The sequence below is a fragment of the Centrocercus urophasianus genome, unplaced genomic scaffold (assembly GCF_019232065.1).
Source record: "Centrocercus urophasianus isolate 14NV4802_14NV808 unplaced genomic scaffold, USGS_Curo_1.0 seq_21, whole genome shotgun sequence".
Taxonomy (NCBI): domain Eukaryota; kingdom Metazoa; phylum Chordata; class Aves; order Galliformes; family Phasianidae; genus Centrocercus; species Centrocercus urophasianus.
Window position 1 is genome coordinate 1,535,545 of NW_024884767.1, and position 18,315 is coordinate 1,553,859.

Below are 18,315 nucleotides of genomic sequence, written 5' to 3' on the forward strand. Positions count from 1 at the left end.
CTATCTATACTGACAATCAGATATATTTGCAGTGTGAGTAGTTTCTGTCCAATTGTAGTTATTAACCTTAATTCAGTTTACAAAAACTCAGAGGCATTAACATTGTAGAATATTTGGCAATCTGACAACTAAGCTATCACTAAGACCCACAAGCACAAGTTTCTAAGCTCTCATCCATGTAGAAAAAGTGCCCCAATCATTATTTTATACATACTGTTATGATTGATTTGAGAAACATTAAAAAGGACAGGGAAACAGCTAAAGCATCATCCATAATAACAGAAAACTTATTATTAATACTATCTGATGTAAATGTAGCAGTTTTGGATAGAACAACCCATGTTATTCAAATAGTATATAACTAGATTCATATTTACATTAGGTCTGTTGGGTCCAGGTGGTACTGCATTCATTAAAGTGTACATGTTGTCTCCAGAGTTGGTTGAATCTGTAATAAGAGATTATTTTAAGTGCCAATATGTATATTTCAATGAATCTGCTCACCTAAGTCATTTCTTGTCATTGTGTACATATTGTTTCCTGAATCACTGTTACACAGTAGCAATATAAAGGAAGATTTCAATCCCTTTCGATCTATTTTTATCACACAACAGAGCTACGAAAAGAAATAATTGCAGTGATCCCTGAGTGACTATTTCTAGACTCGAGTTTTACACATGACTGTTAAAAGGTTTATAAATCACCCAGTATCTATTTAATTCCATAAACCCTTTCTCCTGGACCTCCAAATTATTTCAGTTATCTTTGACATTCTCTATAAAACAGGAGTCTCTTTCTTATCAATACTTTCTGTAATTTGTTTTCCATCTGTAATAAATGATAAATAGTTTCCCATTACACAGACTTCAAGTTAGTATAGTAAATGGAATTTTTCATTCTTTCTCATCTGTGTCAGTCCATTAGATTTCGAACATATCTAGCTATTCAACAGAGCACAGTGCAAAGATCCTCACTTTAAGAACAGCTTTAGTTGATCTGTCTTCAAGGTGCAGTGTGGTGCAATGCTTCAAAACAAACCTGTGTTCAAAACCAAAAAAACTATTCTGGAGCAGCATAGTGCTTCAGCTATTAATTCTGACAAGAGTTTCACTGGGCCTTGCTGTAGACACAGCTGTAAGACTTGATCTCCAATTAATGTGCATGAACTTTCTTCCCTGGCGGAGTACTGCACCCCCAGCGTGAAACACAAGATGTAGCTAGCAAGACATATAGGAGTCTTCAGGTTGAACAGAGGAAGCCAATAGGTGAGAATCACTATTAGATACAAATTATTCATTCTGATCTCAAACTTATCTGCTAACAGATACAAAGTCTTAACACCTTTCATCAAAATATCAAAGAAAGGGAAAGGAAAAAATGCAGCAGATGGTGGACAAATTAGCAAAAGTCTTTCCCAAGGTAATCTGAGAAGAAATAGGCCATATAATGAAGAATTCTCTGAAAGGTGAATGTCTTAGGTAAACAGCTTGAAGGGGACAGCATAACATTAAAAAAAATACTGGCAGCTCTGGAAAACCTGTAACCTCCACAATATCTGCAAAAAGATCTCAAACAGACCATTCAATTTCTTTGAATCAGAGTTATGAACTCCAGCCCATGCAAAATTCAATACTGAGCTGGAAATATTTTTTTCCAAAACAAGGTGATGGATGTCTTCTAAGTCTGAAGTAGTGAAAGTAAAATAGCCTACATCTGATAGAAACGTGTTGGAATTGGGAATGCGGCCTGATCTTGCGCAAGAATATATTTGCACACTGCATTAATTAAAATCAAGATCTTTGCCTATTTCCCAGTCTTTCTGATGTAGCATTTTAAGTTTCAAATAACCTTGGTAAGTAAATAATTTCATTATACACAGAGCTATATTATACACTAGGACATCCAAATGTATTGTTTGTAAAAAGAGGGGAAATGCAAGCTTTTAACTTCAAGTTATCACAGTGAAAGTAGCATACAGCAAGCTATTTTAAGGTTTGATGAGAAGTTCTTCAACCAAAAGATTGTTTTGAGACATTCCATCTCTGGCTCTCCCCAGGCCTTAGGAACACTCGGGACTGTTTTTCTCAAATAAATACCTTTATAAAACTCTCAGATGGATAATTCCTAAACATCTGCACACTTTGGAAAACAGAGCGCTAAAAATTTTTGAGTATCTTCAAATGAAAATAGGAAAAATTTCTCCACAGAAGCTTTACCTGAAATGCACGTGGACAGCCTAACATGTGCCGTAACTGCAGGGCTGTTTATTTTTAAAAGCTTAGGCTGTCTTGAAGTTTTACGATAAAATAAATTCTGACTTTTAAATGCCAGCTTGCTCTATGTATCTTTTTCCACAAGTGATATAGCTGATGAAGCCCTACTCTCCACCTTGTGTTTTTAAAGCCTTGGAATTGTAATTAAAGAAAATATTATATTGATGCAAGAAGTTTTCATGGGAAATTAGGTAACTTCCCTGCCCTCATACACTACAGAGGATAGCAAGAACATGTTGGATTTAAAGACTGAGGATTCTATTTCATCACTGAGGTGAAAAGGTCTATCTTAGTTGGGTAAAGTGCATTACAAAGACAAATGTTGTCCAAAAGGACTCTGAGTAGCTACTAAATACTGTGTAATGTATTTAGTTTCATCTTAGACTCCCAATGTTGTCCACAAGGAAGGACAGCATGTCGTCCACATGTTCCACATGTTGTGATTTTTCCCTTCTTTGCAGAACAATGATGTAGTATCTGTCTGACAAATTTTAAGCCTTGAAAAGGTAGTTAGCTGGCCTGAATCTTCCCATCCTGATCAGTTCTTCAAACCTTGGTAGTAGCGTGGCCAGTCTTTTGTCACCACTTGTCAGAATGCCAATATACAGACCATGTAACTAGGGAAACAATGGGGCCCTGAAGATCTGGAAACAGATAACTGATAGAACACAATAAGGGTCCTTCTTACTCTTCCACAGCAGGATGGAGGAGAACCATCTGCCCAGAATAGCCTGCTGCCAGATGACACAGCCATGCCTGTGAGTTACACTTCATCCGAGATCCACAGGATGGTCAGGTCTGTCCCACAGGATACTACAATGGAGTTTTACCAGTTCAGAGATCTCCTCATTTCCAGCCTGGCAGAATTGTCCCAGATAACTTTGGCAAAAACAAAGAAAGACTGTGTCTTTTTTCCTTTTTTTTTGTTTTCTTTTCTACTGTTGAAATAATGCAAGAAAGGTTGGGCTAGAAATGAACTGCTTTGAACTGTACAGACATAATGACTTGTATGCCTCTAAGACAGCAGGGACAGAAAGGGAGTTAGAGAGCAGGAAAAAATTATATAGAACATATAAACATAATAATTTCTCATTAAAATCAAAGTTTATAACAATAATGTACTTCCTAAAATCCCTCATAATTTTCTTTCATAGTTGCTAAGTACATTTCAGTACCTGCTGGACTAGGCATGATGGGTGTTCCTGGTGGCCCTCCACCTCCTGGAGGACCCTAGAGAGAGTAGAAAATGTCAGTTAGAATGAAGTGAAAAAATACCATAGAAAAAAAAATGAACACAGCACAAATGAAAACAAAGTATAAATGTCCCAAGTTGCTCTGATAAAAATACACACATTTTCTGATAAGCCAGCAGAACAGCTTCTAAGAGACTGAGACAACGCAATTGCTCAGCAAGTTCTGGCATAAACCTATGTACACAGCTATACTGACAAAAGAATATCCGCTAGTCAGTAACTGTATCACAATGTGAGTCAGACAAAAGAAATAACCTGGATCAGGGCCTGAAGGGGTTTCTCTTAGACAGTATCTCAGTGCCTTAGCCAACTTAATTCACTTAATTGTATAATATTCTACATTTTTGAAAAATAGCATCTGTATACACAGTTCCTTCTAAAACTAATGACAAATAGATAAAAAAGTCAGTTTAGTTGTGGCTCCATAAGTTTGTGTACAGTTGTATCACTTGTCTAGACTGCTAAATCATATATTACAAACAGCAACAAAACGCAAAACAAGCAAGGAATATTACTTCCTTAGTTTCAGGTATTCTTGTGTTACAGTTTTTACAAATAAGTGCCGTAGACCGACACGTCTGGCTTTTAAAGTTTATTTAGAAACAACTTCATTATTTTTATTATAAATACTCTAATTGTTTACTAAGCACAGAACTACAGCTTCTTGCTTATATTTCCAGACCCACTAGCATTTTTAAGCAACATGAGGAACTACCAAATCAGTTTTATAAAAATGCCTGTGTCAATAAAATGTCAATAAATATAACTTGCTCCTCCTCTGCATAATAAAAAACACACAGGTTGGGAACAACAGGTGAGTATTTTCAGTGCTATATGAATGTTATTATATTTTATCTCTTTTATGGTACTTTAAAACAGCAGACAGAGTTTTAAAGTAGCAGATTTTCAAGTAACACTGACTACACAGGTTTGGCTGCTCCTATCTGCTTACAAGGACTATTGCAGGGATTTGCTATAAATCACTGAGATATTTTGGAAAGAAGCAACAAAGTTTTGGATTTAAAACAATAAGCTTTTTCTCTCAGTGATCTATAAAACTAACATTTCTTACACAACAGAAGCAATGATACACTAACGTACAATGCTTTTATGCAATAAAAATCAGTAACATAGCAGCTTTCTGATTGATACATTCCTGCCTCTGCTCATTCAAGCAAAGCACTTATCACATCAGAAGCAAGCCTCTCTATTTGCTAACAGGTGATTAACTCACAGTTAATTGTAAATGAAACAGAAACTTTGAATACTAAGCTCAGAAACTCCATGATTTTAGGTTTATATTATTTTTTCAGACACGGTATAAAGAGGTGTAGAAACCACTAACTGGTCATTTATTAGAATAGTAACTCACATTCACTGTTAATAACTGCATCTAATATAAGTTTGGTCTTTACCCTCAGTGTGTGTATATACCTGTCTTCAAAAAAAGCCTCGTAGTGATTTTCATACTAATGATTTTGCCTTTCAGAATATATTTTTATATATTGAAATTATTTCTCAAAAAGCTGTATGATAAAATAGACAGAATAAGCTCCCAAATTAAGCAGTTCCATAACATGAGACCTTTGACTAAAAAACTGCTTTAAGAGCTCTCCAGCTCACACCAGCCCCCACATGATTGCTACTGTTCTGTTCTAGCAAACTCCTGCCCCCGAGCTTTGCTTATTTAACTGTCTGTATGGCTGACCATCACGTGTTCCATTTTCCAAATTGCAGAGAGCCTCTGTGAAGCAAGACTACCTCTTTAGGGTCAAACAAGACATACAGTGTGCAACCATTCATAGTGGCAAAAACTTTCATCCCTTGGCACACCTCATCGCCACCACCGCACTCTGCAAGAGGCAGTCTCTGCTCTGATAGGATCTTCATGAGTGGGTGCCCCTCAATCTTTTCTGGCTCAATCTCACAGCTTTACGAAGAATCTAATTCTCCAAATGCTTACATCAACTTCAGTTGTTTTGAATGAAGAGAAGCATTCATCCTAGGAACAACCTAGGACTGGTAAACTTCAGCAGAACAGTGGGGACAAAGAATTAGGCAGCAACCTCTCCCATGGGCACAGCTGGAGTTCACAGAGCACATCTACTCAGAAGCTCAGGCATTTTTTTCCAGTACTTTAATTTTTTCTGTGTCTCCTTCTTGCATCTTCACATATACTGCAATTTTTCTTCAACGTTGCAAGTTAGAGATAGCAAACCACCACCAGTCTCATCACTGCCACTTGCGTGAATTAAAATCACCTCATTATGCTTATTCCTTTTCTGCTGTTTATACACTGAAATATGTTGATGTCTTTTTTTGAATGTCACTTATCTCAGCTGACATTTGCCTTAGTATGTGTACAACAGAGAGAGTCCTTCAGTACAATGTCTGTTTTACTTAGTTTTACCTCTTTAAAATTAATTTCTTTACCATTTCTTTTTCTAGTTTTTCAAGACTTCAGATATTTCAAAGGCTAAAATATGAAGTCCAGTGCACCATTTCCAAGATCTGCAACAAGTGATCACTAGTATCTAGGGCAAAAACAGCAAAAACAACCTTCCCAACAGAGAGAACTTCCTGAAGTCGATTCAAAGAATTTGCTTGGACATCAGCAGATTTAGACTGTGTAAATCAGGCAAATGAGCCCTAGAATTATGGATACTTATCGGAAACTTAATCTCTTCAACAGCTAATTGTTTAAATAAAAGACAAAATTTTTAACAAGCTCATCCTTGAGCTCATCCTTCAAGCATTATCTCTGAAGGATCATCTCTATTATGAAGAAATAACGAGAAACCTACATGCAGCAGAAACAGGTTAAAAAACCACTGGTATATTGTCCTTGTGGTGAAAGACTTGATATTCCCTTGTTCTGAAACAGAGTCATGTTTTTGTTGACCCAAGCTAAAACATGACAGTTATCTGACCTTCAGAAAATGAAAAATGAAGAGAATATGGACTGTCCAGAAAACTGGAATCCAACAACTTGCAAACAAGAATGACAAATGGCAAATGGCTACAGATAGGAGACAAAATTCTCCTCCCATTACACCATGACTTCAATACTAAATGTGATATAATATATAAAACAATATGCCTTAGAGGAGTAGAAGGGAAGTAAGATAACCCAAGTACAACAGTAACAACAGCAATTAAAACTCTAAAGGTTAAACAAAGTTAATCTCTTGGGACACAAACAAATATGAGCAGCACATACTCCAACAAAGACTTTTGTTGATACGTAAAATGCTCTTGTGAAGTTCCAGAGAGATGGTTAGCGTTCTGTGATCCACAGAATAACAGATCAATGCTGGGCATGATGACAGTGTTTTAACTATTTCATTCTAAGGTACAGACTAGGAAAAAGAAAAGCCACTGACTAATCCATAACAAACTAAGACAATCTCTGTCAAAGAAGGACATAATAGACTACAGAAAAAAGATTTTCCAAGCCTTCAGGAGGTAATTAAGAGAATAAAAATTGACATTAAAATGTTAGCTAGTATCATCCATTTATATATTTCTTCGGGGAGATAAAAGTTTGCATTCATTCTTCAAATGCTTTTTTTTTGTCCCTGAAGAAGTTTAGGAATTCATGCATGATATTATGTTTCCAATATAGCTGGGTTTTTCTGCCTTATTATATAAGACAATATATTGTATTGGTTATTATAAACATGTTGAAATAAAACAGCGCACAGACTCATTTTGACCAGCCTGATAATGATTCCTGTAATAAACATCAACATATGTACCAAAGATGGCAGACAAAATACTAAGTGTCAATCAGATGTTCAGTACTCAGCCAATACCCCAAGGTTCTTCTTAACATCTGGACTGTTATTCCTTTGCCTAAATAAAATGTAATATCTATTCTAATAAGTAAACACACACAGTTGTACTTACTACATAATTCCCAGGAGATGCTGAAGAATAAGGTATCTATAACATCAACAGAAACAAAAGAGTAGGTTTTTCTGCAGTGACATGAAGTTCATGCCAATATTTATGAAGAGTTATAGGTTAATGCATTTTCGTTTGTTTCCAACACGTAGTGAATAATGATGGAAACATATTGTTGTCTTCAAACATAAACACCTTTTCAACACCTTGTTCAACAACAAGTCTAAAATTTGCAATATAGACACAAACTAGATTTCATATCAAATACTTCCATTTAAGGTTACTGTGTCCTCGTGGCCACCCTAATGAAAACAATACAAATAATTCATACATTTAAATGTATGCAAACTGGGGTCTGGTGTGCGTGACACACTGAATTTGTATGTTCTTACATATACTTAAGCTTGATTAAAATCTGGACCACAGGAGGAAACAGACTCTTGTTTTGTTCACCCTAGAAGCTACTGATTTTATTTCTCAGCATTATTCTTTCTTCTTTCTTTTTGAAGGACAGTGTCCTAATTTCATGTAAAATTCAACTACGGTATTTGTTACACAGAATATATTCAGAAATCCAATTGGCTATGAATAACTCAATTTTCTTCTTTATGCAATACTCTTTTCAATGATTCATTCTTAAGGAATATGGAGCAGTGCCATTATAGGAGGATGAGGTAAGAAGAAACTTAATTGATAAAAGATACATTATTTTGTAGAATAAGCATCTTACTTGAGTGTAAATAACTTACAATCCAACTCATTTTACATATATTATTACACATATTTATTACTGAACTTCTCTATTCAATTTGTAGATTTTATTTCTCAAATAAAATAAATAAATGAGAAATAAAATCAACCACCCACTGAAAAATATCCTTTTTTAGTTGAGTCCATGCAAAAGAAAACTGAGGTAGTTTCAGCTCTTTCTTTCTGCAATTGTCTTTCAGTATAGTTAAAAATTCAAAACTGAGAACAGAAAGAATCAGTCCATTCTGTTCAACAAGATTTACCTTATTCCACTGCAAGTGCTAAAAAGGGATATATTTTTACACTAATGATAAATGACTGTCGAATGAAAATGAAAACTCTGCCTTTGTGTTTTCTGAGGAAGTAGCAGACACTGTTTCTCACACGGGATACCTTACTGACCTCCTCTTCCTTCAAGCTGCTATAAGACTATCTCATTTTGTAGTTTTTGCAACAAAATTCAATAGTGTATTACTTGTTACAAAAAGCCTGCCAAAAATGGCTCATCTCTGTTATTTGACATTCCCTGGTTAACAGGAGCAAACGTGCTTTTGTTATATGAAATACATGAGCACACATTTAGTTTCTGTAGAGACTGCAAGCCAGATAGCTTTGCCCTAACTCTTCCTACTTGCACTAAAGGAAGTGAGAATGTATTTTAAACATCCTCCATGGCAACATTCATCTTCAGGAGGGTCTGTAACTGATATGGAGATGTAGAGCTGCAGTGTGATCATGAAAAGAGCTAAATATTCACAGGTCACTGAGTCCTCTGTTAAGATACACTCATCACTGTACCTAATCTGCAATAGGATTAGCAGGAAAAAACAGAACGTATGCGCAGCACTTTAAATGGTGAATAAGTAGATTGTGTTTTTCTTCCTGGAGTACTGATGAGAAATAATTCCCTGAATGTAAAATGATATTTAATATATTTAAATACTTACGGAATTGGCATTAGTTGGATTTGGCCAAGGTCTACCACCCCCTGGGCCCCTGTAATAGAAAATGAAAGATGAGACACAGAACAATTCCCTTTACTAGACCCATTTTGAGGAAGCTAATATTTCAGAGTAACTTATTACCAGAATAAGTCATGAGATGGCTTTTTTCAAATTACATTACAGTGTGATTATCAACCACACCAAGTTACAGTGTTGCAGCAAAGCTCGCATTGTTGCACAACCTTCTTCACTTTATCAGTTCATGAGCTGATGAAAGATCGCTTATGAATACTGCCCTGTCATTCACAATTCAGACACCTTGGGTCCTAACTCATTCTGTACATACGTGCTTTTCAGGACACTACTGGTAACACACCCTTTGCCTAGCACTTTTATTAACATTTTTATGTTTGTAGGAATTATCACACATTCCACAATAATCTTGCTACTATAATGACCAAAGAACAAAAGTATTAAAATGCAAGTGCAATCTCAATCATCAGAGCTGTACTTTTGATAATGTAATGAAGTACCTCCCTGAAAAACTGTGGATACATGTATGTATTGAGTATAACTCTGCATGTATAATACAGTTTCATTAGCATTAGTGCTCTCCTTAAAAAAGTTTTGGCAACAAATACATTTTACAAAAAGAAGCCAGAGAAAATTACCTGCTCTAATATGTGTCTGAGAAGCATACATAGTACATACCTATATCATAATATAAAATAGTGTATATACTTACTAAAAAATGAAAGCTTGCCATTTTATACATACAATTTAACATATCTAAATAAGCACCTACAAACACGTTGCTACTTTTACTAAGGATACATTATCTCCGCAGCCATATCAAAAACATAAAATTTGTTATTAATCAGTCAAAATGGAAATTTCAGACTTCTCAGACATGCTTGTTACACTTGGCTCAAGCAGCATATTTATGATTAAGTAGCAGCTTCCTAGCAGGAGGTACAAGAGTATAACAGGCCAAAGAAGCCTTTGATAAAGCTCATTCAGGCTAAACATCAGGCTGATGCTAACAGCAGAGTGGAATGGAAAATGGAAAAAGGAAAACTTTCCAGACAGAGCACCTTTTTTCTCACTACTCTTGCTGTTCTTTTGAGTTTCTTATTCTTAGCTGAGATCGGAGAAATGCTTTGGTGGATAGACATCGTCTTGAGGGTACTAAACCAGTCTTGAGTTGTCTTGACTCACCATATTGGAGGCAAAATCTCTATGTTTATAGTCATAATGTATGAAAAATCATAATTACCCCTGGAAACATTAAGAATTCCTAGTTATTTATAAATAAGACAAAATCACTATCTGTGAAGGCCCTGACAACTGAAAGACAGAGCAGATGACAAAGCCTTTGCATTTAAAATGGCATATTGGCCTCATTAGCTTTAGAAAGGGGACATCAGCCACCACAGCTTATGAGACTTGGGAGAATTGTTCTAATAGAGAGAGAAAAGTAAATTTTACAAATGAGTTTGGGAAGTATTCTATTTTAAAGTTTTACTAAACTGAAAACTATTAAGTAGTTATGTTGCCTGAGGGATTTAATATAGAATTTATTTTTTATTGTTGGCAAGACTATCAGAAAGAAATTACCTCAAACAACCAACAGAAATAAATCAAATGAAAATTAAAAGAATCACTCCATTTAGAGCTGCTGACATTTTCAGGTGGTTGGAAAACAGAAATGTAGAAGAGGGCCTTCTTGCTGAAACACTCCCCCCACCAAAGAAGAAGATATTTTCAAATGGTCCTTCCATGAAAGGTATAAGTCCACCATCCAGCAGCTCTCCCTAGTCACCACCTGTGAATGTGCAGCACATTCACAGAGGCTTTCAGCAATGGCCTGCAGCCACCTTCTAGCCAGGAAATGGACTCACTGCCTCAAGCAAGCAATGTCCGATGCTAGTGGACTTTTCAGATACAATACTCAGGTCAAATATTCAGCAATTTCTCCTCTGCTAACAACTACACCAGAAATATTAGATGTTCTGCTTTTGTTCTTCATTTTTTCTTTTCTGAAATGTCACATGCTGCATGTGGTTCATTGGCACAACTCTTTGTGAGAAACCAGCATCATTTGGAACAGCACCAGAAGTCTCTGTTCACCATAAAACCATGCACGTGTTTTGCGTAACACAAGAACAGCCTGTGAAAAACATCAAATGGAAGGCAGCCGTGATGATACTGCTGGTTACTGCAAAGTACAGAGATATGAAAAAGCTGGCTTGGGTACATGGTTGGGTTAGCCACGGCAATAGGGAAGTTCAGGTGGGCTTTATGAGGCGACTGGGAAAACAGATCTTCTCCAAGTCACAGTATCTCTGGGGAGTGCACAAGTTTTAAGCTAAGCCCACATTAATGCCTGTGCTATCCTGCAGGCTGCACTGCTGCTGCTTCCAGAGAGGAAACTCACCTTTCATCTATAAAGCTGTTGGAATTTGCAAATTTACTGGAAGTCATGGACAGCTCTATGTATAGACTTAGAAAACGCTGTAACAGATTCTGCTTGAAAGCCATATGGTTTATACAGAGCATAATGTTGTTAGCTTATAAAACACATAAAAAAGCTACCTGGATTTTTTTTTTCCTGAAACTATGCAAGCTTTTTTTTTTTTTTTTCTCTTTTCAAAATGTTTACTTTTAAAGTTAGATAATTATGAATGTTCCACTTCCAAAATAAGAGTAATTTACGAGGTATCCGCTCCTGTCACTAATTTCAGCTGCAATCTATTCTTAAGGTTAATCTTGCACTTCTGATCATAAAGTTTCAGATTTCAGTTTCCTAACAGGAAAATACATTCCATCAAGAATTAAATCTCTAAATACAAGTTTGGGAACTGAGTTAAAAAATACATATTTTTTTCTTTTCAGGCATGACTGAGATATTCTTAGCACTTGAACAGAACTGCAGGTCACACCAACCATTAAAAAGTGCCAGACAAATGTAACAATACTCCCTGAAATTTGCCATTTTGGTCCTAAGGAGAGCATTTTTTCCACAAAGGAAAACAAAAATATTATTAAAAATGGCTTTACTGATCTTCAGCCTAAAACCTTATAGGTAAAATAAAATTATTTGGAAAAAGACATAGGATGTGTATCAGCTGTTTCAAGTAATCTAATATGCATTAGCTATGATGAAGCAAGGAATTATTTAGCAATGCTACATATAAGGAGTATATGCTCACAAACTGAAATACTGTCTATGAGCTCTCAGACTGGTTGCTGCTGCTTTTGACAATAAAGAATGCTTTCTCATCGATACAAATGTAAAATTATATTTGACAGATATTCTGCTCTTAGCCAGAGCAGTTTCCTTTGAAGCTTTCCCAGGAGAAAAAGCTGGATTTTAAAATGGCATCTGCTTTTGTAGAATGCATGCTTTTATATTTTAACATTGCCAGAAATCAAAAAACATTGAATACAACAGTGCAGAATTTTAATGCACGATATGGCTATGTGAAGACACATGTAAGTTAACATAAGGCAACAGTTTTATTTATAGCTCTCCTCTTCCCTAGAAATGTAAGTAGATGAGATGATTTACACTGTTCTTCCTTAGTGCTGTGCCTTAGGTAATAGAGATGTGTAAGAAGTAAAACAGATGAGCTCAACTCACGTGCTGCTGCCTGCAGGTCATCTGCAGATTCTCTATCTGGTTCTGAACTAGACTGGACATGACAAGTCTTTACTGTGGCTGCAGGGTAATGGCAAACCTGACAGCAGCAACTTTACAGTAACAAATGAACGTAGTCTTGGAAATACCATTAAAAGAAACCCACACCACAGTAATGTCTCTGATCCTTATATCAGTGTACATCAATCCAGCTGCTGATCAAAAAGTGTAATTGCTTTGATAGTAAAAAAAAATATATCTATGTAGTAAAACATGCACTAATGAAATTCCAGAGTTCTCCGATTCAGCATGTGACATATTTCAATATACACTGGAGCATAACACTGCTGAACAAGCACTCGGACTCCCTTATGCCTTCAGCATGCGCTATAATAAACAAATGGACAGCAGGTTGTCTTGTTCAAAACCAAAGTGCTCTGTCCCACTTCCAGTTGAGCTGGAGGAAAGATGAGCTTGTAAGAAATGTAGAGGAGTGTCGTAAATGCATGACAAGTCAAAGAGACAGTTATGGTTACGTGCTTCATAACTGTTGTTTGACAGTGCGCTCTTCTCAGATTATCAAGCAAAGTTCTCCAATTTGTGGTATCCAGTTCAGTGGGACAGACAAATTCAAAAGTAAATGCATTCCTCACATTTCTGATTTAAAAGAACATGACCTACATATGTTTACATATGACTTGACACAAGATGAGCTTGCTTATGTTGAAATAATATGAAATGTTGCAATACGGAAATGTCAGTATTTCAACCCATAACCATCTTCTCCCTAGAAAGGGACAGACAAGGAGCTCCTTCTGTCATCCAGAATCCTGTTCATTTTTCTTAGGTGAACTTTCATTTATGTGGGTAAGTGTTGTTAAAATGCTTTATCTGTCCTCAATTTTACTTGTAGAACATTTAATTTTAGGAAGTTACATTTTCTTTTCATGAAAATCTCTCTCTCTTGTGCTTATACTCTCACTGAATTTCATTGATTGCCTACCCTTGGAAGGCTCCTATAATTGCCTGGTCTCTAATATATCATGTATATGACAGAGTAATATCCAACTTCAGAATTTATTTTATTTGCTTTGAGAAGTTAAAGTATGTCTGGAGATTTGAAGAAATTAGGGGCAAGAGGGATTAAATACTTTTTCTTAATGATAGTATTTATTTCAATAACTCTTTTTCAAGTGTGGAACTTTTCACTTTTAATGCAAATTGCCATCTTTCTTTCATTTATGTCTCCCCCCCAAAAAAGAAGAAAAGGAACCTGAGATGTAACAAACATATGTCCTGACTCTGTTCTCAGCGTCCATCTGCTGGAAATTCATTCTTGGAAGACAAAGGTATAAAAGGAAGAACAAACTAAATTGCTCTCTGATTAGGATTGTTAAATCACTTTTGTGTCTGGATACGCTGATCGCCATGCTGCCTTCTGCTACTACACCAGGGATGGCAAAGTTCTTGTTATGAGAACATGTAGTAACTTATGTAGAAGCAGAGCCAAGACAAAAGAATGATCATGCAGTTTCTTGTCTGTATTCTCCTAGTAGTAATTATAGCAGTCTCTTAAAAGTTTTGTATCTCGTATGAAATAAATCTAAATAAAACAAAGAGCATCTTACTTTTTTCAGGCTTACTGATCATTCCAACAACTCCATACAAGCAAAGATTTACGTGAAGTGCAGAAGATTCCTCACTTTGAGTCACCTGCTCTGTTAAAATCCATAGTTTACATCTAGTTCGCTTAAGAAACAGTAATTTTACACATGAAATTGTTCCACATGCTTAAGAAGGGAGCTGACTACAGTGTAAAAATGAATAATACACTCCAAAGACAAACTCCATGTCTAGAATAATTCAGTATAGCTCAACAGAACTCAGCTGACATCAATTTTTACTAAATAGGAATCCAGCCTCAGAAGGACATAGAAATACTGGAAAACTTGCACTTATCTCTGTAAATCTGTTCCATCTGTTAGGAGTGAAAATAAATGTAGCCATGGAAATAAAAGCAGAAACAGCGAATCATCCACACTTATTTCAAAAAGTTGTTTTGCTGTGGGTTTGTTGTTTGTTTTTTTTTTAAGTGAAGAGTGTTTGTTGGTTTTTTTGTTTTGTTTTTTGGTTGTTTTTTGTTTTTTTTTGCTAAAATTATGCATTATTTTGCAGAAAATAATCATATTTATACCAATCTTTACCACAAGAAAAGTAAAAACACAAAAGATTATAATACACACAAGGACATATTGGTGGCTCTACTGACAAAATATTCTTGGTATTTTTACTTTGGCCTGTGAAAGAAACTCATTATTTGTACAGACCTGAAGTGAAAGCAAATGAGACTGAAAAAGATGCATACAGAACAAGGAAGCTGCTGCGGGTTTTTATAACTGCAGTTATTAGACATCAAAGCACGTTACTTATCAAAGCATGTTCTCCCTTAACTTATGTAATCCAACTGTCATTTCTACAACGAAATAATGATTTTTCTAAACATTATAAGGTTTATCATTGTGCTTACATGTTCATTCCAGGCATCCCCGGGCCACCTAAAGCATTCAGTGGGGGTCTCATTGCACCTCCATAGTTCTGCAATGATAACCAAGGGTCAGACTACCACAAAACAAAAAAACAAAACCAAAGAGGAGGGGGAAAGAAAGGACAGCAGGTTAATGATATCCCTATATAACTGCTGACTGGATAGGCCAATGTAATTCATTCTTTCAGGAGTTTCCATTGTTGACTTAAAAAAATAATATTGTTATCCCCAAGGACAAAGAATTACATGTGCTATTCAAATAGAAATATACTAAGAATACTTAAAATTGTTACAAGAGGAATCATTTACATATAGAGAAGTCAAGTCAATGTCCAGAGGAACAACTTTTACAACATAGTCAGCTTTCAAACCACGGAAGCTCATTCAAAATTAGAAACCTAGACTTAGATTCTGAGATTTCTAAGTTATAGAATTTAAATAAAATTTCTTTTGTGACATTTTGTTAGGGTATCAATAAATTCTGGTAAGAAATTACACCATATGATATCACTTCACAATAACATACAGCATAACCATCTCATTTCTCTTCAAATCAATCAATTCAAAATGTGAGAAGAAAAAAATTACTTAATATGATAATGAATGTCATAGTAATGCCAAAAAATGAATTGTCTAATGCCTATGAAATCAGAGCTATGCCGTGATAATATGACAGAAGCCTAACAATTGGACTGTTTTATATGAAAAACTAAACTGCACCTATTTTAATTCAGATGAATACAAGCAGAACAGTCTATCATCACAACTCACGTGATCTGTGTTGATTTTTCTTTTTTTTCTTAACTCTTTTTTTCCTGATATTGCCAAGGAGTGGAAAATATAACATTCTCTAAAATGACCAGTATTAAGTTAAACATACTGTCTCTGCTTTTCAGAAGGTAGAGAGACAAGCAAACAATTTATTTTAAAAAATCTAGGTCGTTGTCTCTTTTCCAATAATTATACTAACATGCTTTAAATTGGTATAAATTACACTAAAAATAAAATCTACATAACATAGGCTTATGGGTATTCTCCATGTCAGCCTAATTCACAAAGTGTGTAAACATGATGTCATGAATACATGAGAAAAGTCCAACAGTATTCAAAGTATTGATCCAGTGCAGTTCACATCTGAAGTGACCTAGATATCTAGAATTGATATGGAACTGGGAGAAGAGGTCCCATGCCCTAAACAGAAACCCCAAATGTGTAATTTTCCTCACTGTTAGACACTCCTGAAAGCGTATGATACAGAGGTTTGTAAGAATACATCCAGAGGCTGAAAAAAAAGTTCATTCTCCAGATCTACTCTATGATCCAACAGTGCCATCTGAAGATAGTACTAGCCACAGCTGCCAGACATCAATCACTACTCATTTCTTAAACCTGTGTGCAGCTGACAGACCAATTGGTGTGCATGCTCAGGCAAAAATCAGCCAGATTAAGTCAAAACCTCTTATTTAACCTAAGTTACCACAGATAATTTTGCCTGAACCACTCCTCTGTCAGAACTGCAGGGCAGGAACTGATGAGTAGTCAAAGCAGATGCTTATAGTAATATCAGATAGTACTAGTGGATGTGGAAGAGAACACAGGCTAACAAAACAATGGTTCCAAATCTATTTTATTTCATTTTCCCATCTTGATCTGGAGGGCTGAGCCATGTGCTCCTTTTGAGCTATCTCCCACCTCTATTTTAGCCTAGGAACAGTGTGTAGGACAGGGTTAAAGACCATTATGGAATCCTGAGGACTGGAATACTTCTAATCAAATGTACTTCCAACTCTAATTACTGCTAATTCTAATCAAATGTACTGTTTCGTCCTAAAATAAGAGCGCTTTCATTAAGTCTGCTAATACACACATTCCTTCAGCTGCAGCTATGCTCTCTGTCCTGATTTGTTCCTTACAGCTTTTGACTTAAAGTCACCACCACCGCTGTTTATCTCGTATTGTATTGTTCATAAAAGGACTCCCTAACATCAAGTGATCAAAATGAGATAAATGACCCTAGACTTTTAAATGTTTAAGATAATCTAATTACATTTTACTTGAATGCATGAGAGACACATTGTAAGCTCGCCAGCAACTTTGAGAGACTGGGAGTAAGTAGTCTATCACAGTGTGCACTGTGTACATTGTCCAGTTGGTATAACCAAGGCTTGAAAAAAACTCAATGTAATTCTTTGCAGCTTTTCACAGATTCAAGCATTTGTAACACTGCTTTTAGCTTCATGGTATTTAGTTTGGAACAGTGTAGACTCATAAAACAAAAAATGCTGAGATAAGCATTTGTATATCAGCACATGAAGTGTTTCCCAGATTTAAGTGCCTGTGCAGCAAGGTAGAACAGAGCCTTACACTCTGGGTACACTGAGGCCAAACTTACAGCACTGTAGCAAGAGAACTTTAAAAGCAAGTTTGAGAGACAAAATTCAGTTTGGTTTTAGAACTGTATTCTGAGATGATTCTAAAAGCAATACACAAAGATGATCCATTTACAAAAGAAAATTATTTGCAAGTTTAAAGTTGTGTAGGTATACCATGTTTTCCCCATTTTAAGGGGATGTTTAGCAAAAGAAAGAAGAATTTTACAAATGCTGCATTTTAAGAGACAGCAAAAATGAAAAAAAAATAACCACCCTTATAAAAACTGGCAGGAGATTTGCCTGCTGTGTGACTCATGGTGCTGCATAAAGTATCAGCTCAATCTCATCTGGCAGCACTGCAAAGCTTCTCTTTCTACCTCCTAAACACAAGTGGTAAATAAACTTCAATGCTACACAAGAAACAACAAATTTATTTAATAACAGTTAGTTGGTCACACAACAGATGTTGCGTAGAACCACATAACTGGTTTCTACCAGTAGGACCCAAAAGTGTAAAGGCAGTTATGAACAGATTTGAAAGGCAAAGTTATTTAATCATTTAAAATTCAGTTTATATTCCAAGGAAAAAATAAGCCACTAGAAAGATTATCTAAATCGAGAAGTAAAAATGG

At 35.7% G+C, this 18,315-nt stretch overlaps 1 protein-coding gene across 1 annotated transcript in view; it reads right to left on the reverse strand.

Annotated features, from left to right (window-relative positions):
• The window catches only part of SSBP2 (single stranded DNA binding protein 2), a 160,517-nt gene that overhangs the window by 12,294 nt on the left and 129,908 nt on the right, over positions 1-18,315 (reverse strand). Inside the window, exons 9-13 of the mRNA XM_042822758.1 lie at positions 15,294-15,361; positions 9,130-9,178; positions 7,436-7,471; positions 3,449-3,503; positions 378-448 (exon numbers count right to left, since the gene is read on the reverse strand). Coding sequence (XP_042678692.1) covers positions 378-448; positions 3,449-3,503; positions 7,436-7,471; positions 9,130-9,178; positions 15,294-15,361 — 279 coding nt within the window. The remainder of the gene's footprint in view (positions 1-377; positions 449-3,448; positions 3,504-7,435; positions 7,472-9,129; positions 9,179-15,293; positions 15,362-18,315) is intronic.